This window comes from Anas acuta, chromosome 1, assembly GCF_963932015.1.
Source record: "Anas acuta chromosome 1, bAnaAcu1.1, whole genome shotgun sequence".
NCBI classification, from domain to species: Eukaryota; Metazoa; Chordata; class Aves; order Anseriformes; family Anatidae; genus Anas; species Anas acuta.
Window position 1 is genome coordinate 96,145,014 of NC_088979.1, and position 26,693 is coordinate 96,171,706.

Genomic DNA, 26,693 nt, shown 5'->3' on the forward strand with positions numbered 1-26,693 from the left:
TACAGTCCAAAGTTAAAATGTTGTTAACTTCTGTTTTTTTTATACCCTGGTGATTCAGTGTGGGTTTGGCATGTTGCATCATTGATTGAAGAGTGCATTTAGCGGGAAAGCTCAGTTTTGTTTTCAAGATGAGTTCTGTATTTTTATTGCACTACTGAGCGTGTCAGGGCATTGTTAGTGAGCAGCTGGATTGTTTGCTGGCTGGGGAAAAGATGGTTTAATAAACAAAGTTTTATTTATTAGCTATTATAAGTAAATTGGCTTTGAAGCTTCAAAATCTCAAAGATTAAATACCCATGCAAACTAACTCGGACTCCTCTTTCCCTTTTGCTATGAATTCTGATAAAGTCTTAAATTACATGATCACATACTAGTTTTTTCCACAGGACCTCTCTCTCATTCAGTGCACAGGCTGGAAGGTGCTCAATATCTGGGTTAGTCGATATTTCCTGTTTTCCCTGCTTCAGTATGTGGCCCCATGTCTTATTTTCTGTACATGCCATCCAAACCCTGCTCTGAAAAACAAAATCACTAACTTTGTCATCAGCTTTCTTAGTGTGTTTTATCACTTTAATGTTCCACAAATATTAATTAGTTAATTAAAATATTTAAGTAAATTGGTAGTATTTTACCTGTAATACAGATGGGAACTCTTGAAGTACAGAAAGATGAGGTAGGTCAAATATATCCACTGCTTCTATGTGCCCAACTGATAATTGTTGGACTAGGCTTTCGAGCTTGTTTATATTCTGATTGTAGCAGTTCTGAGCCTCTGTCCTTCTCTTGTGTAAAATGCCTCTGAAAATTGGATTCCAGAAGTCTCTCCTTGAGCAAACAAAATCAGAGGTATCCTCTGAAAATCAGAGGTATTTTCAAATTTGTATGAAAAACTGATTTGTCCAGAATCATGTAAGAATTGTATGGTGCCTATGTTTTAAAATGGTACAAAGTTTCATTTCACATCACCATTAGATTTCTTTATCTTCTTTGAAATCCTGTTTGTTTTCTGACACAAACTGCATCCTTTAAACAGGTTCTATTAGCTGCACAGACCTCATTAATTCCCTGAGCACTGTCCATTCTGTGTGTTGAATCAGGAAGTGAATGATATCACTGTGATCCTTGTGCGATATACATATCCCTTTCTTCTCTGCCCTAAATTCCTCTCAAACAAAAAGGTGTTTTGTTTTGTTTTTTTTCCAGTAAAAGTATGGTCACTGTCTTTTGTTCCCACAAGATGAACTGGAAAAGAGTATAGTTAGCCTAAGGTGGACAACCTTCATGAAAAATTTCCATAAACTTATGGCTTTAGCAAGATAATACAAGAAAGAGGAAGGGGAAGAAAGAGGCTTTATTTTTTTTTTCTTTGTAGCGTTTCTTTATATGTTAAAGGACTGCTCTGAACATGGAGAAAAGATAAAGAAGACATTGTTTTTGTTTTCACTTTTTAGAGAGGAAATGGGATAATAATACAATTTTTCTGTCTAAATTTAAAACAAGAATGTGTAATGTAGTACAAGTATGTCAAAGGTAAGAAAAAGTCTGTATGTCTACTGACTTGTCTCACCAAAATATTACTATTTTTAGTGGATTTCCAGGAGAAGGTATACAACAGCCAGTATTTCCTCAACTCCCAAATATGGATCCTTTTCAGCAGCGAATGATGGGAATGCAACAGGATCCAATGCGCCACCAGGTAACTTCAGGGGTTTTTAGTTTCTTCCTTATCCGTTATGTCTTCTGTGTTTTGTACTTTCGTTTGACGGAGAAACAAGGAAATGACACTTCTGTTGGTGAAAAGTGAATATGGCTTAGTCCTCCAACTTTCCCAGAGAAGAGAATTTTGTTGTCTATTCTGGTTAAGCTTTGAAGAACGTGGTTTTTATTCTATAAGCATAACCGCCATACCTACTTCATTTTTCCCAGGCTTCTGGGTTTTTATTGGGACTCTGGAGCAGAGAGACAAACTTACTTCTGGAAAACCTAATGTGTTTTTCCTAACTGGAAACTTTTGTGTTTTGTTCTTGAAAGGTCCCACTTCCTCCTAATGGGCAAATGCCAGGTTTTGGTCTCCTGCCTACCCCGCAGTTTCCACCAATGGCTCAGCCTGTGATACCGCCAGCAGCACCTGTGCAGCAAACCTTTCAGTCTCCTTTCCCAGTACAGAGTGAATCACACATGCAAAAACCACATCAGCAGGTGAGGACCCTTTGGAACAAATAAGTTCTTAGTTTACAGTGCTCTCTAATACTTGTCTTTATCAAATGAACATAATTTGTTCCGGAGAGGAAATTTCCTAACTATCTTCAGTGGTGGCTGTGAGGTTTGTTCATCTGAGAGAACGTTGGATAGCCACAGTGCCACATGATGAGTTAGGTATTTCAGGAATCTAGCAAAAACAGCATATGCATACTGTATGCTTCTTTCTGTATCAGACTTTGGATTGCGTTTTCTGTCCACTGAGTTCTTGCTTCCCCTCATCATCCCTTTCCTGTCTCCATCATCCTTAAGGAATGTTTTGTTCTAAGAAGTTCTAACAAGGCAATCCCGTTCTGGAGAGAAACAGTTCAAAAAAGCTAAGTTTTAAGGGCTTGGTGGACTCTGAAATAGAGAAAATGGACTCAGAAGTCTGTAAAAGTTCTAAAAATTCAACATATGTGTATATACCTCTCTCTTTCAGAGGTTATTGTTGGTATGGTGACTGCTAAGAAGAAATCAAAGAAAAGTCTCCTTCTAAGCCTGTATTTAAAAAAAACAAAAACTAAATTTCTTACAGCAATTGAACATATTTACCTCATTTATTCTGAGAAAAATTCTAAAATGAGAAAAAGAAACGATACCCAGCTGTTGTTATGTGGTTACCTGTGATGTCTCAGGTTCTATAAATAATTTCTGCTTTCCCCTTGAAGTAAAGAGCGAATTCTCAAGATATCTTCCTAATTAGTTTGTTAGTCTTGAAGTGTATTGAATCAGTAAATTCTAACAAACAGTCTGTTCGCATATTCCCTACCAGGGCCTATGAGTTTGGTCACAGAGCAGGAACCACTGACTGACTTTAATTATATTTTTTGGACATCTAAATGATGCTGAAATAAAGGAAAATGTGGAGAAACAATTTACAAGTTGAAGATGAGAATTTTGTCCAAATTATTTCTGTGTTTTCAGTGGTTGTATTAAATTAATTTACTACCAGACTATCTTCCTGTTGGTGACTTTAGTAGTGGTGAGGTTTCTGAGGAAAATGGCATTATATTTTAATTTCATGTGTGTGACTATTTAATATAATTTTAGTGCTGTTACATAATTCAGTATAAGCACAAAATGAAACAAAATGCTTGCACCTGTAACACCAGTCAAACCTAATATTTTAGGACATGGAAGTGGAACAGCCACCTATTCAAGAAGGAAAACGACATGTTTCTGACAGCAGAAAGTCAAGATCTAGATCTGCGTCAAGGTAAATTAGTGAAATCTCTTATTTTAGTGAGGGTATGTGTTATATGGAGTATTGGATTTTAACATAAGAACTTAGGAGTATCATGTCCAAAGATTTGAAAGGGCATTCTGAGTACTGGGGAGAGCTAGGCTGATTGGAGCTCAGAGAATCTGGTTCTGTGCTGCCAAATCTACTATGGGGGTGACAATTTCTAACTGTGATAGAGCAGAGAATACTTTAGAGGTGAGCTAATTCCTCAGACTGTTCTTGGAGTTCATTTTCAATGCCTTAGGACAGTCTTGTTACTTTGTATATGTGTTGACTTTGTGGGTGCCTCACTCAGCATGCATGCTTTGCTTTGGGGATCACTTCTCAGAAGTGCCTAGTTCTGCTGTGCAGGTTGGATTCTATTACTGCATTCCAAGACACATTTAGCAAGAGTCTCATTTTGATTTAATCTCAGGGTTACTTACAAGAGATTATAGCTCCATATATGATTCTGTGTATGGACAACACTAGTGAAACTTGGTAGTCAAAGCTGTCAGGGGCTTTAGTTGAATTCCTTCTCCTTCTGGAAGGAGTAAAAAAAAAAAAAAAAATTTTTTTTAAAAGTAAATTGCTGGTTTAAACTAGGTCACCTAAAAGGAGGCGTTCAAGATCAGGCTCCCGCTCTCGAAGGTCGCGTCATCGTCGATCTCGATCGCGGTCCAGAGATAGACGCCGACACTCTCCTAAGTCTCGGTCACAAGAAAGACGTGAACGTGAGAGGGAGAGAGAACGTAGATCAAAAGGTCTTCCGCAGATCAAATCAGAAACTGTTAGTGGTAAGTTCACTTTTTCTGTTTATCACTGACAAATTGATGTAACCTTGAAATTTCTCATAGTACCATTTTTCAGATGCTCAGCATCTTCATGGTTCATACATGGATTTTTTGTGTGCATGCGTGTGTGTTCCCAGTGTTTTCTATAATGAATTTTACAGTTCTGAAAAGCTGAAGGCACTATATTGTAAATACTGTGCCTAAGTAAAAGGAAATGCTAGCAAGACAAACTTAAGTATTTTAGAAAAACTGTAAATGTTGAAAAATACACTAATTAGACTTTTTTTTAACTTAAATGTTGACTAGTCCACTTACCTTTTAATATATGATGTATGATGAGAATCTCCCAGAGGAAAACTCTAAATCTGATGTGTGTTAATTCTTATTTTTATTTATCAAACTACCATCTTCCCAAAGAACACACCAGAGATAGCCCAGTGTATTGTGACAGGGAAAAAAAAATCCGGTTGTGTAATTTTTAACTATTGCCTGCTCTTGCTGTGATTCCATTTTTCATAGTACTAGAAATCAGAGTTTAAATAAGCGTCAGTTCATTGATAATGTGTAATTGTAACTTCAAAGAGCAAGAAAGCTAAAACGTGAAAAAAAAAATCAGCTGTCTTAGTTACTTTGCCTTCTCTCACTGGAGCGAAGACACTGGATGGCCTAGTACCATTTGGAATATTTCCTCTGATCTGAATCCTTTTTTTCCCTCTCTGGCCCTTTTTCTTGTGTTTTGTGCTATTTGATATAATCTCCAAGTCTCAGCCAAACAAAATAGAAGTAAATTGTACTGTGAATTATTTTCTGAGCTATTTTAAAGCTGTCAGGAATCAATTCCATCACATTTCTGTTCTTCCTTACACTAATAATAGACAATTGGGCCTTTGGGGATAGCTTCAAGTCAGAATTATTCTGGCTGTAAGGTAGGAAAAGATAAAGATGAAACACTGTTTTTCTTTTCTTTCCTTCAAGCCATACAACATAAAGCAAACTGAGCACAAGAAGCTGAGTGCATGGCTGTGATTTTTTTCTAACGATTCAGTGTTGTGTATTTTTCCAACCTGAAGGAGATCTTTGACCTGGAAAGCATATAGGCTAACGTCACAACTTCTTAAAGAATGTTGGCTTTGCCTGTGTTTGCAGACAAAATGTAGTAGCTGTCTTCTAAATATTCTTGGGGGCATCAGATCATATCAAATCAATCCCTTTGTATAAAAGGGATAAAAAATACAGAGTTCTAACTAGCCCAAACCTTGTGGATGGCAATAACAGCAGTTTAAAGAGACTGCTAAGAATTAAAATTTAATTTAAAATATCTAATGGCAGTGGTGTAAGATAGCTTCTGCCAACATCTCTCTGATTGTCATATAATGCCTTTTATGTTAGCGATTTTGTATCAGGTAGTTGGGAAAAATAGGTGAGTACTGAATGTTGTGATAGTGCTCTTGAGGGAATGTGATACCATATGCTCATCTGCTGTTTCATTGCCTTCAGGAATGAAGCGAGGTAATCGTATTGATTACTTTTTCCCAAAAGAAGAAGTTTGTGTCAATAACTTTTCAGTTAACCATTGAGAGAAGTGGCAGTGACTAGGTTGCTAAAGATGATAAACTCACTGTAGTTTGCCACTGCATTCTGGAGGAAAATTCCACTAGTAGCATGCCTGTCACCATAAACAATCTTAATTCTCATCTTGCTAGTAAGTACCACCCATAACTTGTGGTGCTGGCCCATAGTTTGGATTTCATATGTAGCAGAATTATCTTGTGAAATATCCAGTGCATGTGTAAGGGTATTTCATAGAGCAATCTTAGCAGCAAAGCATACTTTCCTTTTTGTAATTATTTGCAGAGCTTATGATCATCAGAACTCACAAGCCATTTTAACAGTAGTTAACTGGACAGCTTCTCAGCATGTGCAGTTCAGGGATTGGTTCTGATGCAGTCACTGTGGTTCACTCTTAACTCAGCTCTGGGCAGGAGAAGAAAGAGGCCTTTGTCAAATACTCCTAAAGATACATTTTTTGTTGTTGTTCTGTTTCATTTGGCTTTTTCATTTTGTTGTAACTGGCTAACCTAACATGACTATTTTAACTGTTTTTGGCTTATGAAGTGTGTATTTACAAGCGCTCTTACAGGCTGTTAACTCTTTGTAGTTTGTAGTACTACGCTTTGGGTAGGACAACTTGACAAAAGGACTACGCAACAGGATGTTGGAAGTCTTTTGGAGGAGTTTGGCCCAATTGAGTCAATAAATGTAAGTATAAATGGTGCAGTGCAAGCCTTGCTTTCAAAAATGCTTTTCAGACTGTTCTAAGCTAGCTTTATTTTTGATACATTCAGAAGATTCAAGAGCTGTCATTTCCTTTGGTTTTGTTTTCTAATGTGCAAACTCAATTCGTTTGGCCACTTTTAGGGAAGAAAAATAAAAAAGGGCAGTTGCTTTAGTTGCTTGCTGTTTATATATTGATGCCTCTGGGATAATTTTCTTAATTACCCCCATCTTCATGCAACTCATGCTTTCTTTAGAGGGAATTGAATGAGAGAGGTTCCTGTACCTACTGAGTTCCTTGTCTGCTCCATTTTGTGGTTCATTACAGGAATTAATAGGAATTTAAGCTGGTGTTCTTTCTTTTGCTAGTTGCTCTTCTGTTTGTTTTAGATGTAAGCATAGAAAACCATTATTATATTGCTGTATTAAGGATACTTTATATGTAAACAAAAGCTATGTTCCAGTGGCTATGATACTTTATTTAAACAACCATAAAAGATGTGACTAATTGTCTTGCTATTCCCGAATTTTGTTAAAACATCATTGAAGCTTTTTCTCAAATTCATTGAAAATAATAAAAATTATTACAAAACTGCAGGTGAAACTGAATGAAGGTGCAGATAGCAATTTGTGTTATTTGGAATACAGTTGGGGGTATTAGTTTATCGTGTTTCTTCCAACAGATTAACTGATTCCAGTGCTGTAATGCTTCCATGTACACTACTATTTAAAATTTTTAAGGATTAAATATGCAACAGGAGCTTATGTTATAACATTTAATAGAGTTAAAACCTTCCTGCATAGGAAGTTGCTTCTAATTTACTAGAATTTTTTATTTTCAGAAGATGCTGGCTATATGAGCCCCTTAAACTAACATTCTCTTTCATATTTAATAATCTTCTTTGAAGCACCTGCTGATGTTCTAGCTTACTGTAATTTAATACTTGTATGTTGCTCATTGCTTTGTTACTGTTAGCAGAAACTATTTATTTTTTCCTTAAAATACAAACAGATGATACCGCCTAGAGGATGTGCCTATATTGTAATGGTTCACAGACAAGATGCTTATCGTGCCCTGCAAAAATTGAGCCGAGGCAACTTCAAAGTCAATCAGAAATCTATAAAGGTATTTCTTGGAAAATGTCAGGCTGTACTAAAATTACTGTAATTACTAGAATCTTTTTTCTTATAACCTAGAGTTTCTGATATTTCAAATTTTTATGTAGTCTGCATTTGACATTCCATAAATTTATATGAATGAACCTCTTTTTTTATTGATAAGTATTCTTCTTGTTCTGTCATGCGATTAAAGGAACTTGTATCAGTTTCTGTGAAAGACTGTCAGTAATTGTGTATCTGAACAACAAAAATGGTGTCCTTTTAGTCATCCCAGTGGACCGTAACTGTTTTTTGTTGTTGCTGCTTATTTGTCTTACCATCTATAATTAAACACAGTTATAATCCTACAAATAGTGCTAATAATTAAGGAAAAATGCATTCATTAGTGAATTTTTCATTTTGCAGAACACTATATTAGAGAACGGCGTTGTCTTTTGAAGGAAAATAAAATTTATAGTGATGGGGGAACATTTAAAGAAAATGCCTGTATAAACTTTTACAAATTACATGCAAGAGACAATCCAAGACATAAGAGCTAATTGTGTCTTAAAAAAAAACAAACAACAACCTTACTTTCAGAGTGTTTTTTCCTGCTGTTTCAATTAGAGTATTCTGTTTGCTTTGTAGCTGTTTTTGGTAATGCTATTTTGTGATAACAGACTATTAAAACCCTTAAAATCAAAACATTACTAACTGCATTTATTTATTTTTCTCCCCAAGATTGCATGGGCTTTGAATAAGGGAATAAAGCCAGATTACAAGCAGTATTGGGATGTAGAATTAGGTGTTACTTACATACCATGGGACAAAGTGAAACCTGAAGATCTTGAAAGTTTCTGTGAAGGAGGAATGCTGGACAATGAAACTCTTAGTCCAGGTAAGGTATTGCTACATCTTTAAATGCTCTTAAAAATTGTCCTTTTTATTAATACACTGAATTTGGTGTCACTTTCCTGACTCTGGAATCGTTGAAATGGCTACAAAGAGCAGGATGTGTAATCAGTAGATTAGACAGACCTTGTCAGTTAATTACAGTCCTCAACAGGCAGGGGTTGTGCAGCTGGATTACTGGCCTGGGCTAAAATTGCAGTTGCATAGCAGACAAACTGAGCTGCACTGGGATTTGCCATTGATAGTAACCAATGTTGCAAGTGCTCACTAGTCCCAGAGCCTGCCTGGTGGTCCACTGGTTTGTGTGGGGTCTCCCTAGCAGAGGAGCCTGCCTTTGGAGTATTTGTGTAGCAGCTGATGACAGCAACTTTGCAATTTCCATTAAAAGTGCCTTTTACTTTTCTACTTAGATCAGTTTCAGTTCCATTAGCTTTGTGTTTTTCTTGACCTAACTAGAATTCTTGTTATTTTGTGTGTAAAGCAGTGAAAATAACAGGCTTCTATTTTGTATTAAGAACGTATTAAGAAAATTACACCTGTTTAAAATCAGCAGCTTCAAATTAATATACAATTGCTAGCATGCTGGCTGTTGTGATTTCTAAAAGTAATACGAAATGAATGCAGTACTTAAGAAAACGAAGTTGCTTAAGGTTCCTCAAACTGGTGCTCTAGACTACTGTGTTGGCTTTAACAGTGCAACCATTGTGTGGTGTTCTGTCTCGCTCCCAAAATATTATTTCAGGATTTTGTCACTCTGTCTAACTTGCCCTAATTGGGTGGTTATTACTCTATAAATAGTAGCATGTCTTCATCATAATAGACATAAATAAGTAGAGTGTTTTTAAATCAAAGTCTAACTAATGCCTCTTCTCTGATCCCTTCTTACTCTTTAGCTGTCTTTTCTCAAGAAGTTCTGACAGACAATAGGGCCATATTTCTTTTTCTAAAATGACCTAAGCTGTATTTGATGTTTTCATTTTCCTATTTTGCTCTAATTGTTCATTATTGTATTCTCCTTTTCCTTTGTTCAAGACTTGAAAATGCATTTTTTTTCAGAAATGAATTCTCAAATCATTAAAAAAAATGCTTTATTCTTGCCATAGAATAATGGAATCTGTTGAAATTGTCCCAAAAAAGCCTTACTGTTTTTGCTATAAATAACATCAAAATCCCAGACGTATAAATGCTCTTAGTGCAAAGAGTTGTTAAATGACTGATGAAAGGAATAAACCTGCTTGCCATTTGTCAGTGATTTGTTGTAACTGTTCAAAGACATTGGATTTTTTTTCTCAGAAATATATGTAAATGTTTCTTAGCTCTGCGTGCTTCTCATCTGGAAAAATGCTTTATCTTATTCTTGTAAACATTACATAGTACACGTTTTTTAAATGGCTTGACTACTTGTCCACTTCTTCTGAACTGATTCATATATAACTTATTTGCAGAGTGGAAGGGGATTCCCAAGAAGTCTGAAAATGAAGTAGCTCAAAATGGAGGTGCAGAAGCTACACATAATGAACCAGTGTCACCTATACCTAAAGCTTTACCTGTTCCAATTCCCGTTCCCATGCCTGCACCAATTACAGTACCTCCTCCACAGGTGAGAGTTGCTTCGCACTTGCTCTGGATATCTGAACAAAAACTTAATTTTGATAATTATTTACTATGGCAATACATAAATTAAATAGAAGGGAGAAAATACAGTGAATAAGTAGTTGATCTTGTGCACGTTTGTTGTGTTGTTTTCCCCGCTTAAACGTGCTCTTGTTAGCAGGCTAGCTGTGCTGACATCTTATGTAGATAACTTTTAAATAACTAGATCCAATATGCACCAGAAATCCACTACTTAATCTTCTTTACCTAGAGGAGCAATGCAGTCAAATAGACTCTTCCTTTTCTGCTAAGTTGCAGTGGCAATGGAAGGCTTGAAAAACTTAACATGATCCAAATCCTAATGTTTTTTTTGTGCCCAGCAGGAGCAGAGTATCTGGTTTGGGTTCCTTGAAAAAGGATGTAGTTTGCATGTACCAGGACAGCCCTGGAAATTGAATCAGCACGTAGTTAGCAGGAATGATGGACATATGCTCCAAAACTTCACTGCTGCTTTAATGCTAATGTGGCAGACACATAAGCTTCTTACACTGTTGGAAATGTTTATTGTAGGACTGCACTTCAAATACCTGAATTTCAATCTGCACGTTTCAGTCTGAATAAATTATTACAGTAGAGTATTTTTATCAATGAGATTAATTGCACTCTCTCATTTTTATGAATGCATGTATTATTTTTCTGTGATTTCCTAATTAGCTTATTTAAACCAGTAGTAAGGAAAACTATAGACTTTCTGAAACAGCATAGCGCTTTCATCTTGGTTCATATTGTGTATGCTGTCTTTGAACAGCCTTTGGGAATTGCGTTTGAAAAATTTCTGCCTTTTGTTATTATAATGGTTCTTTAGGCAACATTGATGTTGTGTGTTTGTTAAAACAACACTGACTGAAATTTTACCATTAGTTTAAGTAGTGTGTGACAAGAATTATTCCCTTTAGTGTTTTACAGTCTATTTCTTTTAGCTTTATTTGTTGATAAGAGTCTTACAAGTTTTATAATAGTTTCTTTCTTGTCACTATTAAGATAGTAGCATACATCCTCCAAGGGGGAGGAAGTTTGAGTAAAGCTATTTTAAATATTTGTGAAAAATTTTGAATTGCAGTACGGTGGACAGTCAGTAAAGACCAAGAATTCACATTATTTGAAGACACACAATTTAACAGTTACTTGATTTGAGAACATAGTAAGTTGAATTCAGTGTTATTTTGACACAGAATTCATGAAATGCTCCAAGGCGTTTTAAGGAAATGAACGTTTGAGTCAAATCTCAAATTTCAGAGAGCTTTAATAGCAGTTAGCTGTAATTAGCTTTAATTAGAATTAACTATCAAATATTAGCACTTTTATTTTCCTTTAAATTCATGCTGGAAAAGAAAGTGTAAAGAAAAAAATCGACCAGTTTCAGAATATGAATGTGGTGATAGTTTGCCTCAGCCTCGCCAACTTCAGTGGGTTTTTTTTGTTTTTTTTTTTTTTTACCGTGGCAAAGACACTTGCACTTGTAAAAGTTCAGGCCAGGATCAGAGAACTGGCCTTTATCTCTGGTTTATCATGGTTGGCCTGTATCTCTGGTTTTGCCGTGAACTTTTTTTAGGCTGTGTTATACTTGATCAGTTCTTCTGTCTTCTCTGGGGTGTCATAAAACTGAAACAGTTTATTAATTTGTAAATAGTTCTTAAAACTTGCAAATTAAGTTCAGCTGCAATGATGGTAATGGTGCTAGTGGTAAAAGTAACGTCTTCAGGACTGTAAGGTGTGGGGAGGCTGTTACAGGAGCTGGGTAGCTGCTGATTCTGTCCAGCCTGGAAACGGGCATCAGTACAGGAATACCAGGGCACACAGCCTGTCCATCTGCTCGCCTTTCAGGCAGGGAAAATACCCTGTCCACCCTGCTTCCTCTGACCAGATAAGCAGGTTTGGTACGTGTGATATGTTTGATACATGTGATAATGTACCAAACCTGCTTATCTGGTCAGAGGTGCATATCACATGCATTGTCTTGCATTGGGCTGGGATGATCAGGCATAGGGCTGCCTGACAGATAAACCCAAACAACTCTGACTGCATCATTCCCGTACCTTACTCTCCGTTTTCTCGCTTCTTTACCCTCTTTTTGTTATGGTTGTTCTTCTCTTTCTCCATTGCAGCATCCTCACAAGTAAACAACTGTAGCCTAATGAGTTTTCCCACGTAGACCCCAGCTATGCAGCATCCATAACCAGATCTGCTGTTTGATACCTTTACCTAAATAACGTGGTTCTTACATGCTATTCCTGGGTATGGTTACTTAGGCGTTATTGACTTTGCAAGGTCCTTTTCCCTGTAAGATGTTTCCTTCAGACTGGGAAGCGTAGCTGCTGTTTACAAAGCACCCCGCCAACCACCTGACAAATCCGGCCATCACTTAGGGCACTGTCTGTAACCTCTGTGATCTGCCTGCAGCCCTGACATTGTCCCACTGAAAGGTTAGGATCAGAAGGATCTGCATCATTCCTTTCTGTGGTAGAGCCCAAACAGGCCTACAGTGCGTGGGCTGCACACACAGGAGGCCTGCTCTGCTTAACATTGCTTAATGTGTGAGGGGTGTAACTGCCTGCAGCCTGGCCTCCTGTCACAGCATCCCAGTACCACTGGGACCCATTAATCTACCCAGTAGTAAGGTGTTTAAAATGGATGATGTTCCTTTACCAGTGACAGCCCTCGTAGGTAAGTCTGGTTCTTTGGCCTGATGGCATGCACGGCATTGTTTTCAGCTGCACGGCCCTGGGTTGTTGGCAAGATAGGTGGAATATTGTTGTTGTGTTGTGCCACTGGAGTGAGCCCTTCTCGCCTATAGATTCAGACCACTCTGTCTGAGATGTGTGTATCTCCTGAATTTCCTGATATATTACCAAACCCCTCATGCTCCTTCGTATAACTGGATATAGCAGCTGTGCATTGATCCAGTGTCCATCCTATGCTCTTCATACTGAAACCAGCAGGCTCCTTTCCAGCCTTTCCAATGGAGACTTCAGGTGCTCTTAAATATGTATTTAGTTGTCTTGGAGCATGGATGTAGACTGTGCTACTTCAGGTCACTGGGCCAATGATACTCCTTCAATTCTCAATCTGAGAATCATAGAATGATGTTACTGTTACTTTGTTTTTTTCCAGTCCACCAGCTATTGTTGTGAAACTGTTCACTGCTTCTCTGTTTCTTTGTTATCTGTCAGCATTTATTAGCCATTAACTGTATCTTAAATTAGAATTTATGACATTTTTGCATGAATTTTTACTGCACACTTTTTTGTTTAAAGGAAAGGTTTTACCTTGTTGCTTACAATCATATGTTAGAGGGTTAATTTTGTTGGGGAAAAAAGTAAAGCAGTTATGCACTGTTAATTAGATATGAACATCCTCTACTATGTATCTGTCACCTTCCTTTGTTATTTCTATTCTTGTTAAAGCACAATGTTTTACTATTCCTCATCCCTTCTGAAGCCACTGCATATACATGCTTCATACATGGTTTTCTCAGCTTTTAACTACCCCAGGGCTGCCAACACTTCAGAAGTTCCCCCAGTTTTAGACCTCTTACCTTCTTGATACCCTTGCTTGATCACACACACTGCGTACAAACTAGTTTCACAGAACATTTGTGCAGTCAACAGTTACATCTTTGTCTAACTTCCTTCAAGTTGTTTTTCTTTGCAGGAGTGTCTGCAAACAAAAGGACCTACCAGGACTATTAGGTTACTGTTTTCAGAGCACTTTTTCTAAAGCTTTAGCTGGGATTTAATGGAAACAGCTCTAGGATTACTCAAAGTTAATGTTCACCTAGGTAATCTCAGCCACACACAGTATTCCTGGGTTATGCTTAACACTTCAAAGTTGGCCTTGCGAGGTCCTAGTCCTCAGAAGATCCCCAGTGCTCCTGTCTGGTTATCTGGAGGTTTGGCGGCTGTTCACATAACACTCCCTAAACCACACGCAGAATCCAACCAGCCGTCTCTCATGGTGCCACCTGTAACTTCTGTCAGCTTCTCACATTGTTACCTGACCGGCAGTTTCTCCTTTCACGCCCAGTAGTGTCTCAGATCCTGTTAATTTAGTTTAACTTCAGGCCAGGGTTTAATCAACATGTTGTCATAAACCAAAGATAAATAAATAATTTAAAATTAAAAGATGCAGTCCTATATTAAAGCCTAATAATCAAGGAATTTGAACCTATTTCTTATATTTAATTGATTTTGAAATACTAATGGTACAAGCTGTAACATGCCTCAGCTCACTAGCCATTGGTAGAGAAGCTGAAACAGAAATCTGAAATGATATCAGGTGCCTGGCAGCTTTAAACATCTGCAGGTTTAAGGAGAACATTTTGCTTAGTTCATTTCTTTCGGTTCTGGGGATAAGATAGGAAAGGCTTTTCCTTCTTTACTTCAGAAATAACAATTCAAAAAGAAAAAAGGATATGAGGGGTCTGAAGGTTTGATGGTCATGCAGATGAGTTAGTTATGGTCACTTGACTACACAGCTCTCCTTCACTTTAGTAAACAAATTTGAAATGCAAAACATTTTGATTAAGCTTTTTTTTTTGTTTGTTTCGATTGCTTTGAAACAAACCACACTAACATACAAACTCAGGAGAAAAAAGAAAGCTTTTAATTGCTTCAGATCTGTAGTGTAATAGGGCATCATACCGAATGCTGAAATGAATTCCAGCTACTATGTAAGGGGTATATTTAGATGAATTACCATCATGCGTTGATAACAGTTTACCACAGAGAATCATTTTTTCTTCAAGAACAGAGGCAAACAAGATCAATGTTGACATTTTAAGTTGCAAGAATGCTTTGACTGCTAATTATATCACCTTGTTGTGAAGCAATTTAAGGTAGTTTAAATTGTTTTGTTTTAATGAACTGAATACAGAGAAAAGTAGTCGGTATCTGAACAGCAAATAATTGATTCAGTCTTGAGGTAACGTGCTTTTTCTCGTTTTTCCCTTAGGTTCCACCGCATCCATCAGGTCCTCCTGTGGTTGGCGCGCTCCAACCTCCTGCTTTTACAGCACCTTTAGGAATCCCGCCTCCTGGATTTGCTCCTGGAGTGCCGCCACCACCACCACCTCCATTTTTACGACCTGGTTTTAACCCAATGCATTTACCTCCAGGTATATATATCTATATATTTACCAAGTAATAAAGTCCATTTTTAACCACGTAGCAAGTAACAGCATCTGCCATATAAACAACATGACATGTTGGTAAAGTGATGCTCACTGTTAGTATGTACTTTCTTTTATAGGCTTCCTTCCTCCTGGACCACCACCACCTATAACTCCTCCAGTATCTGTTCCTCACACTCCAGCAGTAAACATCCCAAACTGTAAGTGTTTAAAATCTTTAGCAAGCGGCAGTGGAAGGACAGTGTCATGCAAGCAGAGAAGCTGATGTATTTTTTTAATATGCCAATGCCTTGTTCCTTAGCTACAGCAGCTGGAGTCAATGAAGACACTACAAAAGATGCATCTGTAGGAAATCCCATCCCAACAGTGGTTTCTGGATCCAGAGGAAATGCTGAAACTAGTGATAGTTCCAAAATGTATGGGACTGTTCCACCTCCCGTAGCACCTACTAATGTACCTGCTCCTGTCACCCAAGCTATTCCGCTTCTTGGTAAGTTCACTTTTGTATATATTCTTCAAATTTTGATTTTGCTGCTGACTTAGTTTGTGGGAAAGTAAAACATATTTTTCTATTAAAAAAAAAAAATCTGTCCTTATTTTTGGCCTTCAAATAATTTTGGAGGCTTGATTTTGCATGGAAGAAGCAGTAGAACTTCTATTATTCAAGATTTGTTTTCTGAAGAAACAAAAAAGCTGTAACATTTAAGTTACAAATTCAGGACAGAATGACATGCTGTCTGCTTTAATAAATTGAGTCTTATACAATATAGAAAAGTAGTTTACAACAAAACATCTGTATGGCATATGAACTGTTTTACACTCCTCAACTATTACGTGTATAGAGGTTTCTGTAAATACATCTTACAGAGGAACAGTATTTATTTTAGTGTATTTTTTTTTTAATCTATGAAAATACAGTATACTTTTTTATGTATTGAATGAATTATCTTAATAAAATGGTTTTTAAAAAAGCTATTACTTAGTCCTGCGGTATTACAGGTTCTGAAACCTTTTTTACCTATATGCTACCTTACAAATGCATCCTTTCATGCGTCAGTGTCAAGAATACACTCAAAAGACATTTCCAACTGAGATTTATATTTATGGTATTTCACACCTCTGAAAGAGAGCCTGACAAGCAAATGGAAAACATACTTTTAAGTGTGTTTCTGTCCAGCGATGTTCATTGTATACTGCAAAACAAAGAAGGATTTGTCTCCCTGAGAGCTGAACTGTGCTGTTGGATTTGATGCCTCCATTTTTCAGTTGTTGACTACTGATTTTTGGTTGCTTAATGTTAGAAAAACAAAATCCCTTTTAAAGGGATTTTTTTAAAAAACAAATTGCCTCTGAAAATCAGTCTTAAAATCTATCAAAGCAGACATCCAAGACCAGCACCTAATCGTTTTAGAGTATCTTGGATATTTAACAAGCAGAGAAAAGTTTTAAATAAATAAATATAATCCTGTGGTGACACCATAGGTTGAGAGAATTTAGTAGCGATAAGGATTATTGGACCATATATTTCAGACATTCTTGTCTTAATGACTGAATGGCATTTTTAGTACTTGTAATACAGTATTAACCAGATGTCTTGGAATTTCATAGTACCTTGTCTTGTATGGCATAACTAACATTTTATTCCAAGCTTTTGAAATCTATTAAGTTACTCTGCAGTTTGCTGCATGTATTGCTATACACAGAAGAAAGATTTTATAAAATGAAGATGGGAGTGACATAAATGAAATACTCACGTTAGCTATTCAGACAGCAGCTTTTTTACAAACTCAAGGAAGCTGAATTTGCTAGATCTGAAAATTGAGAATCTACCTTTACTTTTACTGGTTTGTTTACCAAGTAGTTAGAGGATAAAGCTGCCCATGGGGTCAGAATGGCTGCTCTCAGTGTTCAGTCTCATCAACAAGCAGATAGGAGAATTTTTTCATTTTATGGGATTGCAAGTCTGTCTTAATGTGAGCTGACAACGTAGACTTGAATAGCGAAGAGATCTGTGTGTTTACTCATCAACATAAAATGCATTTATTTGTCTTATTTCAAGAAAATACTAAATCAGGGAGTTGGGTAAAATCCTTCCATCCTGACATCTCGGAGTTAAGGGGAACTATTCACCACAAGGTGTATGATACAAGAAAACTGGAAAAAACAGATCATATTATTTTATATGATTAAAAGTAAAAGATTATTATCAGTCTCTTTTCTTGCAAGGCTTTTCAGTAAGTTAACACAAATGAAACACTTTTTCTAAAACCACCTTGATTCACTCAACAATTGAGCTTAACTCTGCATGCGAGAGTTCAGATGTGGTCTCTCCTTAAATGGGAATTAAAACATGACAGAGGTGACGTTTACCACCATGCACGCTGATCTAGATTGCAAAGCAGTGTCCCTTGAAGTCTTAACCTCCCCACCATCTGCATTTGGGAGCTGGCCAGGCTGCATCGTCATTCCTCCCTTCTCATTCTGTGCGTCGGGTCTCACTCCTGGGGAAATCTAAGTGTGGGAAATGGAGTGTGCCAGGGTTTCACCACCTGTGCGGATGGGAGATGCAGTCTATGTCTGCATCCCATGTCCTGGAGCCCAGAAGGAGTTGCAGGCCTGATGGTTTAAATGTAGCCTTAGTGCACAGTCTTGTACAGGTCTGAGGTGAATGAACTGGACAAAGTAAGTGAATAGCTACGGCATCACCCTCAGTTAGCCATGGGCAAGTACAGGTGAGGGAAATCAAATGCTTCAGCTGAAATGAACTTGTATTTACAAGTACATGGTTTAGCCATTTCAGTATATGACTGATGGTGTGACAAGTTTCTCACAAAGTCCTCTTAAACTGCTCCTTAATGTGCCCATGATGGGGCTGTCCAAGCTGAGATAAGAAGGTGGAAGAAAGATTTGTGTGACAGCATCGTGAAGTATGGCATGAGGACTCTGCTTGGGGAAGTAGGGATGAAGGGGCTTGAGTAGTTTAACAAGAAGAATGAAGAAACGTTCTTCGGGTATTTGGGCAGGATAGAAGAACTTAACTGCAGCAAGCTGAAGGCAAGGAATGAAGATGCTTTGAAGAGACTCTGAAAAAGCCAAATTTAATAATCTTGCTTGAGAATACCTTATGTAATCTGTACAAACAGAGGAGCTCTTTTCTAATCTTTGTAATTTCAAAATTAAGCTTATCTGTTCAGTTTTTATGTGGAAGACATGTTACAAAGTAATTCTAACTTGATGATTGTAAGATTTCATATGTTCTACATTGTTTCACCTCCACTAATTTCATTCGTTCCTCCAATGTAATTCTTTCATCACTTCCAACAAAGACGTGTTTGTGCTTCAGAGAAGTGATCTCTTGTGGACATTACGTCTAATTTTTTTTGTGCTTATTTCTAAAAACCACCTTCAGGTTCTTTTGCCTTAGTTGTATCCTTGGTCATATTCACTGTTGTTACAGCTTCTTGTTCTTAATTTGGACAAGATTATCCAGATTGTAACCGTTTTTGTGAGTGTGTGCTCATGTCATTTTTAAATCTTCTGCTCAGCAGATATTTTAGACTCCTTTTATGTGTACATACTGCAGAAAGTGACAGCCTTTTAAATCATTTTTGATTCACCAGCTTGTTCTTAGTGTTGAGCAAATGCTGTAATTTGGACCAGTAATAAATTTCTGTTGCAGATGCTGTGTTTCGAATATTCAGATTCTGTGGTCTATTATCTTGATTAAACACACCACATTGCAGTTTGTAGGTTCTGGTCTAATGCTCTTTTCACCAAAATTTCTACAATGATAATTACATATTATCAAAGAATAATATACCATAGTTCTCAATGAGCTTGGTATTCATTTCCTGTTAATGCATGCTGAATTACTCTTCTTTGCTCCCTTGCTGGATTGCTCTTCAGTAGCTACATGGTCTTCTTGTAATATGTATTAAATTATAAAAGACAGTGTACAATTTTCTGAGCTCATCTGAGTATTAAACTATTATAAACTGCGTATGGGGAAAATTGGAGAAGGAGCTTCTGTTAATACAGGATATGAACCGTGACTAACCTAATACATTTCTGACTTACGATAGCTCATTTGAAAAGCATAACACTGCACATTTGCTAATTCCATATATATGAATGTTGCTTTCATAATACTGAATGGGAATTCAGAGGTAAGGGAACGTGAATTCTCAAGCACCATTCATGGAATTCAGTTTTGCCTTGATGAATCCCTTGCCCTGGATCAATTTATGTTGTATAAAGAAGGAATTTTAGAAATCAAATACCAGCAACCAACACTATCCACACGCAAGTTTGACTCTTGCATCCTTGTTGAAGCATCTTACGTGAATAGGAGCAAGTTCCTACTGGCTTCAGTGGTGGGCGTTGACGATGGTGAAAACTGTTGGTACTTAAGGCAAGTTACTTAAACTGTGAATTGGTATTTAGGCTCTTAAAGCTTAGGCTTCTTTACATTCTTGACATGTTCTGAAGGATTCCTTATGAAACACCAGAAAAAGACACAAGACTTAACGTTGTGTTTGTTACCTTTTCCAAGAATTTCCTGATAGTATTTAATGATTTAGTTTAAACATGCAGAATTCCCTGCTGGAGAATCCAGTGTGACATGTTGAATGCTGCAGCACGTGAGCATCAGTGTCATTGTGCAAACCTCTCATTTTGTTGTTTTGCTAGATCCCCAGGCTTTTGACTTTGTGTTCTCATATGTACTTCTGTCCCATTTGCAGAAGGAGGTATATTTGAAGTAGGATTAGTATGTTAGATACAGAAAACACCTCCACCTGCTTTCTTTTAACAACACAACAGAGCAGTAATTGAACAATTATAAGACACTGTTATCACTTACTGAGCAGAGTTCAGTTCAAAACCAAAGAAGTCAAGCGTTGCACTTCTGTCTTGCGTTAGCATTTTTAACACTGATAATTATCACAAAAGCGACATGGGCTTTGTCCAGCCAGAAGAGAAGATGGTCAGAAACTGGATTACAGTGGCATGGAAATCTGGCTTTTTACGTAGTGTATCAAAATGGTTAAAGACAGCTACTGGGATCTCTCTGGATAGAAGACACTTCTTCAGGACAGCTGTAGCATTTCAGGCTATGCTTTATGAGTAAAGAGAAAGCACGAAACCTGATGCTGTGTAATTGTTCTTACATCTCTGGAAACACTCAGGTGGTTGGTGATGGGGTCATTCTGGTGTGAGTTCTTCATACTAAACTCTTGGCAAGTTCTGAGGATCTTCTGTTACGCATCACTGGTAAAAGTCACAAGTAACAAGAAGCTGTGAAAGCAGTCTGTTTTTACACGTTTAAACAGAATTAACATACTAGGTATAAGCTCTGAGGATTTTATGTCACCAGCAGTAAAAGCCAGGTCTTGTAATAAAAAGCCATGGCTTAGCCAGCTTGTGCGGAATAAGCAGCTGGTGAGAGGGCTGGCTGAAGATTCATACCCATAAGCAAGGTGCCAAGGTTAGCTACAAAAAGCCTAAAATTCTGAACAAGGTAATGAAATACAGGCCGGGGCAGATAAATTCCATCGCTCATTTGCACAGGTATGAGATGGTCATTAAATCACTTAATTGCTTCTCTAAGAGCTGTGCTATTTCTTTTTAGTTTAGCAAGCTATTTACATTTTGCATGCTGTTTTTCCCTACAGAGAGCAACAAAGAGCTTTAAATATTCCCAGGTGCTGCACATGATCTGTACCACTAATTTTACTGACCATGTTCAGTAAATTTGGATGTATTTCTGGAAAACTCTTTTGGAGTAAATTTTTAATTAGTGCCTAATTTGTTAGCACAGTAGGGACACTAGTAGTACTTTCTACATTGTACTCCAGCCTGAGAATTTGGGGGGCTTACTCAAAACAAAAAGTGTTCAGCTGCCTTAATGATGCAAACCAGATTGAAAGAGAATGGCTTTCCAGATAGCATTATGCTGCTTCCATGCATAATTTTATGTAGAAGTACAACTAAGAAATTAAATGACTGATATTTGTTTAATTAAACAAACTTTTATCACTTGTCTCACATCGATGCTGTCATAAACCTCACCTACTCTGCCGCTAGAGAGTGAAAACATATGCTTATCCTCTTCAGCTCATTAGGTCTCAGTTACTCCTTTCTGCCTTATTTTTTAAATTCCGTGGATGAATTTACTTTAAAATATCCTCAGACCTCAAAATTCAGCAAAATAAAGTCTCTGGGTGTCACTGGCTATATGCTTCTCTTGCCAGCTCTGTAGTAGTAAATCATGGGAGGAGTTGAAGCGAGGTGACTTACAGCCTGATTATGAACACGAGGGGGGAGGGCTGCTCATTTTAGAAACAAAAACCTTCAAAAAAAAAAACAACAAAACAACAAAACAAGCTGTTGCTGATGGATCATTTCTTTCAAAGAGTAAGATATATCAAGCCGTGTCTTAAAGTGACTGCTTGGAGGGGAAGGTAAGATGATACGGTGGACTGGAGGAATGAATGTTCACATCTTTGCTCCCTGAGTTTACTGATCACAAAACATAATTTCCTTTGAGTGTGAAGAGCACTGAGATAAAAAGGTTTCTGTTAAGAGATGTTTTTAGGGTAAGAAGCAGCGTGATGACCGGGCAGTAGCTCTTCAGAAGGCTTGCTCGTAGCTGGGATAGAAATGCTAAATAAATTAGTTACGGGAAGAGGGAAGCTGGGGTGGCTGGTTGGGGCATGGGGGATCTGCAAAGTGGCACGGCCGCTCCATTTCAAGGAAAGGCTGGTCTGGTGCTTAGGGACATGATTTAGTGGGTGACACTGGTGGAAGGGAGATGGTTGGACCAGGTGGTCTTGGAGGTCTCTTCCAACCCTAATGATTCTCTGATCGCTCTCCAAGTGCAGTTTTTGGTGTGACACTGCTGAGCATTTAATTTCAATATTACCTTACATACCTATTTGACATGGTAGTTCTACCCAAGGGCAGGAGTTAAAAACCTTCATGCAACCTGCGTTCTTAACTTCATTTTTATTAAGACATGCAAACAAAACAGGATAGTCTTAACATATTTTAAAAAGGAAAGCAAGATGGAGCAGGAGAGATTTTTCCTCAGTCTGGCAACTGTTAATGACCTCTTTAATGTTGGAGTTTGCTTTAAATATGTGTATGTGTATGTATGTGTATATATCTGGTATATATAGCTATGGTTTCTTAGATACACGAAGCTTATTTTCAGGTAAAATGCTAGTGAGTAGAAGGGCCCAGACCTGGTAGATCCGGTGTAAAAACCACAGAGGACATGAGGCAACAGCGTTACTTATTTAAACAAAGTTTTGGAGCCAGGCGCGAGGAGCCGGCACACACAGAGGTGTGAAGTACTCAGCTGGAGCTCAGCACTCCTCCTGTTTTCAGTCACAGCTCCTTGTGCTGATGTCAGCAGGCTTTGGGCTGAGCTTCCTGAAAGTGGCATGTTTGGGGAGCTCCTGGGTTTCCTCTTATGAAGACCATGCTAAAGCCAAGACTCCGGTACGCCAGGAGCAAGAGTGGAAAATAGTTGGCATTGGATATGCACTACAACAGATACAAAATTGTATTTAAAAACAAATAATCCAGAAATTACCTGTTGCATTTCTTTTTAGTTTTACATTGCAAGGTACACTCTACTAAAACTAACCTTAGTTTGTTTTATGCATTTTCTCTGGACTGGTAAATTTTGCTGTGCCATTTCCTGCTCCTTCCCCAGCCCTGTCCTGGCCGGAGCTCTGCTTTCATCGCTCGCTGGTACCTGCTGCCTCTTCTGCGCCTCGGAGAGCTTGTTGACGGCCCACTTCAAATTTCAGACATTTTAGCCAGAGATTCCTTAGATGGTGTTTAAGATAGAGGCGATAAGTTTTAAAGACAGCAAAAGCAGATGATGCGCCTGTATTTAGGAAGCATGACCTATTGGGAAGGTGTTGGGTCAGCACTCAACACGAGCGCTGGGCTGGTGGTGAGGAAGAGCTCTGACCTGCAGAGCAGCGATGGCTTCTTCACAAAGGGAGGCCCCAAGGATAGGTGGATAGTTACTACCCGTTCCAGCAGTAATTATTCATAGCACAAAAGAAATTTCTGGTTTAGACAGCGTGCTCTTGACAGTATGCAAACCAGCCCAAGACGCTTTGCCTGCTGCCCTCCCCACACACAACTTTTGTGTTCCTCATTTCTTGAGAACTTTTGACCATGTTGAACGGATGAAAGCGCTGTTCCCCCCCGCTCTTCTTCTAACTCGTGTGTCTGTTCCTCTCTTCCAGGCACCCAAGGCGTCGCGCCACCGCCGCCCGCCCCCGTTGTTGGGTTGCAGACTCCATCCACCGGCCTCCTGGGCGCGCGGCCAGGTTTGATCCCGCTCCAGCGCCCACCGGGGATGCCCCCACCGCCCATGCAGCGCTTCCCCCTGATGCCGCCGCGCCACATGCCGCCCCACATGATGCACAGAGGGCCCCCGCCGGGGCCGGGGGGCTTCGGGATGCCTCCTCCCCACGGGATGAAAACCCCCTTCCCTCCGCCGGGCCACTTCGTCAGGCCCGGGGGGATGCCGGGCAGCGGAGGGCCGGGCGGGCCCGAGGATAATCGAGACGGGAGGCAGTTCAGGAACGACAGGCAGACGTTCACTCCCAACAGAGACCAGGAGAGGTTTGGAAGGAGATCTTTCGGGAATCGGGTAGAGAACGATCGCGAGCGCTACGGCAACCGCAATGACGACAGAGACCACGAGCGCCTCGGTAATCGGGAGCGGAGAGAGTGGGGAAGAAGAAGCCCCGAGCGCGATAGGCACAGAGACTTGGAGGACAGAAATAGGCGGTCCAGCGGACACCGAGACAGAGAGAGAGATTCTAGAGACAGGGAGTCCCGCAGAGACAAGGAGGAGAACCGAGGCAAGGAGAAAGGCGAGATGACAGACAGGGCAGACGGCGACAAAAACCACGAGTCCCATAGTGGCAAAATGGAGGACGCAGACATTGTTTCAGAACTTCCCAAAGGAGAGTCTGAACCTTCAGGTGTAAAACCTGACGACGCGTTAACATCCGAGGCTACCTCATCCGTGGAACAAGCCGAAAAGGATATGGGCTCAGTTGCCGAGGCTCCTCGCTAGAGACTGGAATTTGTCGGTGACCTTTGTGGGAGTGTAGAGCTTTAGAGTTGTACAGTCTGCTGTATTATATTTGCTTCTGCTTATATCACAGCCCCTCAGTAGTTGGTGGGGAATTGTAAGCAATTTGATTGCTTCCCTTCTATTTAAAATAGCCACAACATAACACAAAAATACTGAAGATATGATTAAAATATTACCCATTTTTGCTGTAACTTTTTTAAAGTTTTGACTTTAAAAAGTTTACAAATCAGAAGTAGAAGTGCTTTCTATTTTTTTTTTAATTTAAGAAAAGGTAACGGTGAAAGCTCCTCAAAACAATAGGGATGTGTTTTTAATAAACTCTATTTTCGTAACAAACTTTAACGTGTGCTATTCTTCCTACACTGCACTGAAGTGGAAAAGGATTGTTCAACATCTTAAAGTTTGAACTGTTGATGCTGTACTGGAGTCTAAATTAGACTTTTGTTTATATTTGTTCAAAGAAATACATCTGTTTGTGTAGCTATTCACAGAAGCAATTTTTAATTGTAACAGTCATCTTGATTTTTAGATTGCTGCATTTTAATGCTCTACTTGACCATTCTAGGTGAAAGTTAGTTTTAAAATGTTAATTGAAGAGGTAACTGTTTAGTGTTTGCAATGCAATCAATTTTTTTTTATTTTTATTTTTTCCTTTTTCCCCCACTCCAGCTGGTTTTATGGTAAATGTTGCCCTAATTAGCCTTTTTTAAAAAAAAAAGAAAAGTGGACACTTTCAGACATACTTAGTCTACTCTGCTTGTAATGTTATGAAATTATTGTGTGTGGTGGGCAAGGGAGCGCACCAGTTCAGCATCTTTTGTACTGTTTATTCATTGATGCTTTTTGGAAAGTGGGGTGAGAGGAATCAAAGAAAGACACCAAAACACAATATGAAATGCTAACCTATTTTTTTTAAGCGGGGCTGGGAGAAGGTCGGGGAGTCGCTCAAGGATTTTAAAATGCTGCCTGTTCGTTCACACAACTCGGGGCTGCTACTGTTGTCTGTGTTAATGATGTCTACCTCCTGTAACCCTGCAAGAGGTAGGTTTAAAATTTTTACTCACCTCGTGTTGTACCTATTGGACTGATGGAAAAAAAAGAACGCTTATTCTTGTGTTTGTGTAAGTTTTTACCATCTTCTCGCCATATTACCTAAATAATTTTGTCAGATTTTTTAAGAGGGCGAATCCTCGTTCTTCGTGGTTGGCCCTTCAGGTGCAAACAGTTTGGAAAGCCCGCTACATTGTGCTGGGGAGAGCCAGAGCCCTGACGAGCCCACGCTGAACCGCGCTCTCCGGTCAGCCCCGCACTGAGCTGCGCGGCTCGCGGCGCACCAGGCGTTCAGCTGCAGCTTGTTGTGCTCTAGGGGTGTAGTGGGAAAAAAAAATTGTATGAATCCTGTGCATATTTAATATTTTTTTTCTCCTTGATATAGGTGTGTTCTACTTTTAAAGTTGGGTTATTTTTCCCTACGTGAAGGGCAGCTGCTTTCTTACATCAGTACTTTTTCATAGCTGCTCTGCGGCAGAGGGATTTTTTTTTTTTTCTGGGGGAGGGAGAGGGGAGGGAAAGCAAATGTGGAGCTATGGACTGGGGAGAGGACATATATTTTTATGTTCTTGCAATAGCAGAATAAAGAGAGAAAAAAAAAAACAACAACAAACTGTTTACATACTTGTAGTGAACTCAACTTCCCTGTGTTAAAACGTTGTGTCCTTAATGTTTGTTTCATGCTGGGCCAGTGGAACTTTTTTCATACACAGCCAGACATCTATGTGTAAGGCACTTAGTGAGAACTGCCATCGCTCTGTAAGGAGGTAGGATTTTTTTTAAAATACACTTTATTAAAAGATTTTAAGACGAGTGACAGCTGGAAGGCTGATCTGTTACAATTCACACAAGTGCCACCTCACATTCCCTCCCTTGTTAGGAAGCTGAGAACAGCACCTGGGATGAGCCTTAAATGTCCTTTGCAGGATGATTTCTGACTGCCTTCGGAAACAGCAATTGTACGGTGAACCTGCTGGGAGGCATCGCCAGTGTATCACATCCTACTCCTGCATTAGCTGCCCGATTTCTGGCTTTTGGATGAGCCAGCTCAGCGTAAGCACCTTCCACCAGTAAGAACATTACAGTGCTGGCAATTAATACCTTGAGCTCTGAGCCTCTGCCTGTTAGGGGTGTTTATAGGTAGTCCCAGTATCGCTCCCGCAGCCCTCCTCTGGGCTTCTCAGACACAAA

At 38.9% G+C, this 26,693-nt stretch overlaps 1 protein-coding gene across 2 annotated transcripts in view; it reads left to right on the top strand.

Moving 5' to 3' along the window:
• Positions 1 to 25,175, top strand: part of SCAF4 (SR-related CTD associated factor 4) — a 45,607-nt gene extending 20,432 nt beyond the window's left edge. Inside the window, exons 9-21 of one of the 2 annotated variants that reach the window (XM_068689357.1) lie at positions 387 to 434; positions 1,588 to 1,696; positions 2,032 to 2,199; positions 3,372 to 3,457; positions 4,070 to 4,260; positions 6,416 to 6,516; positions 7,544 to 7,657; positions 8,371 to 8,527; positions 9,987 to 10,141; positions 15,145 to 15,307; positions 15,442 to 15,522; positions 15,624 to 15,812; positions 23,590 to 25,175. In XM_068689357.1, the coding sequence (XP_068545458.1) occupies positions 387 to 434; positions 1,588 to 1,696; positions 2,032 to 2,199; positions 3,372 to 3,457; positions 4,070 to 4,260; positions 6,416 to 6,516; positions 7,544 to 7,657; positions 8,371 to 8,527; positions 9,987 to 10,141; positions 15,145 to 15,307; positions 15,442 to 15,522; positions 15,624 to 15,812; positions 23,590 to 24,431 (2,404 nt within the window). In that variant the 3' untranslated portion in view covers positions 24,432 to 25,175. The remainder of the gene's footprint in view (positions 1 to 386; positions 435 to 1,587; positions 1,697 to 2,031; positions 2,200 to 3,371; positions 3,458 to 4,069; positions 4,261 to 6,415; positions 6,517 to 7,543; positions 7,658 to 8,370; positions 8,528 to 9,986; positions 10,142 to 15,144; positions 15,308 to 15,441; positions 15,523 to 15,623; positions 15,813 to 23,589) is intronic. The other variant, XM_068689360.1, reaches the window with a different exon arrangement.
• The last annotated feature ends 1,518 nt before the right edge of the window (positions 25,176 to 26,693 follow it).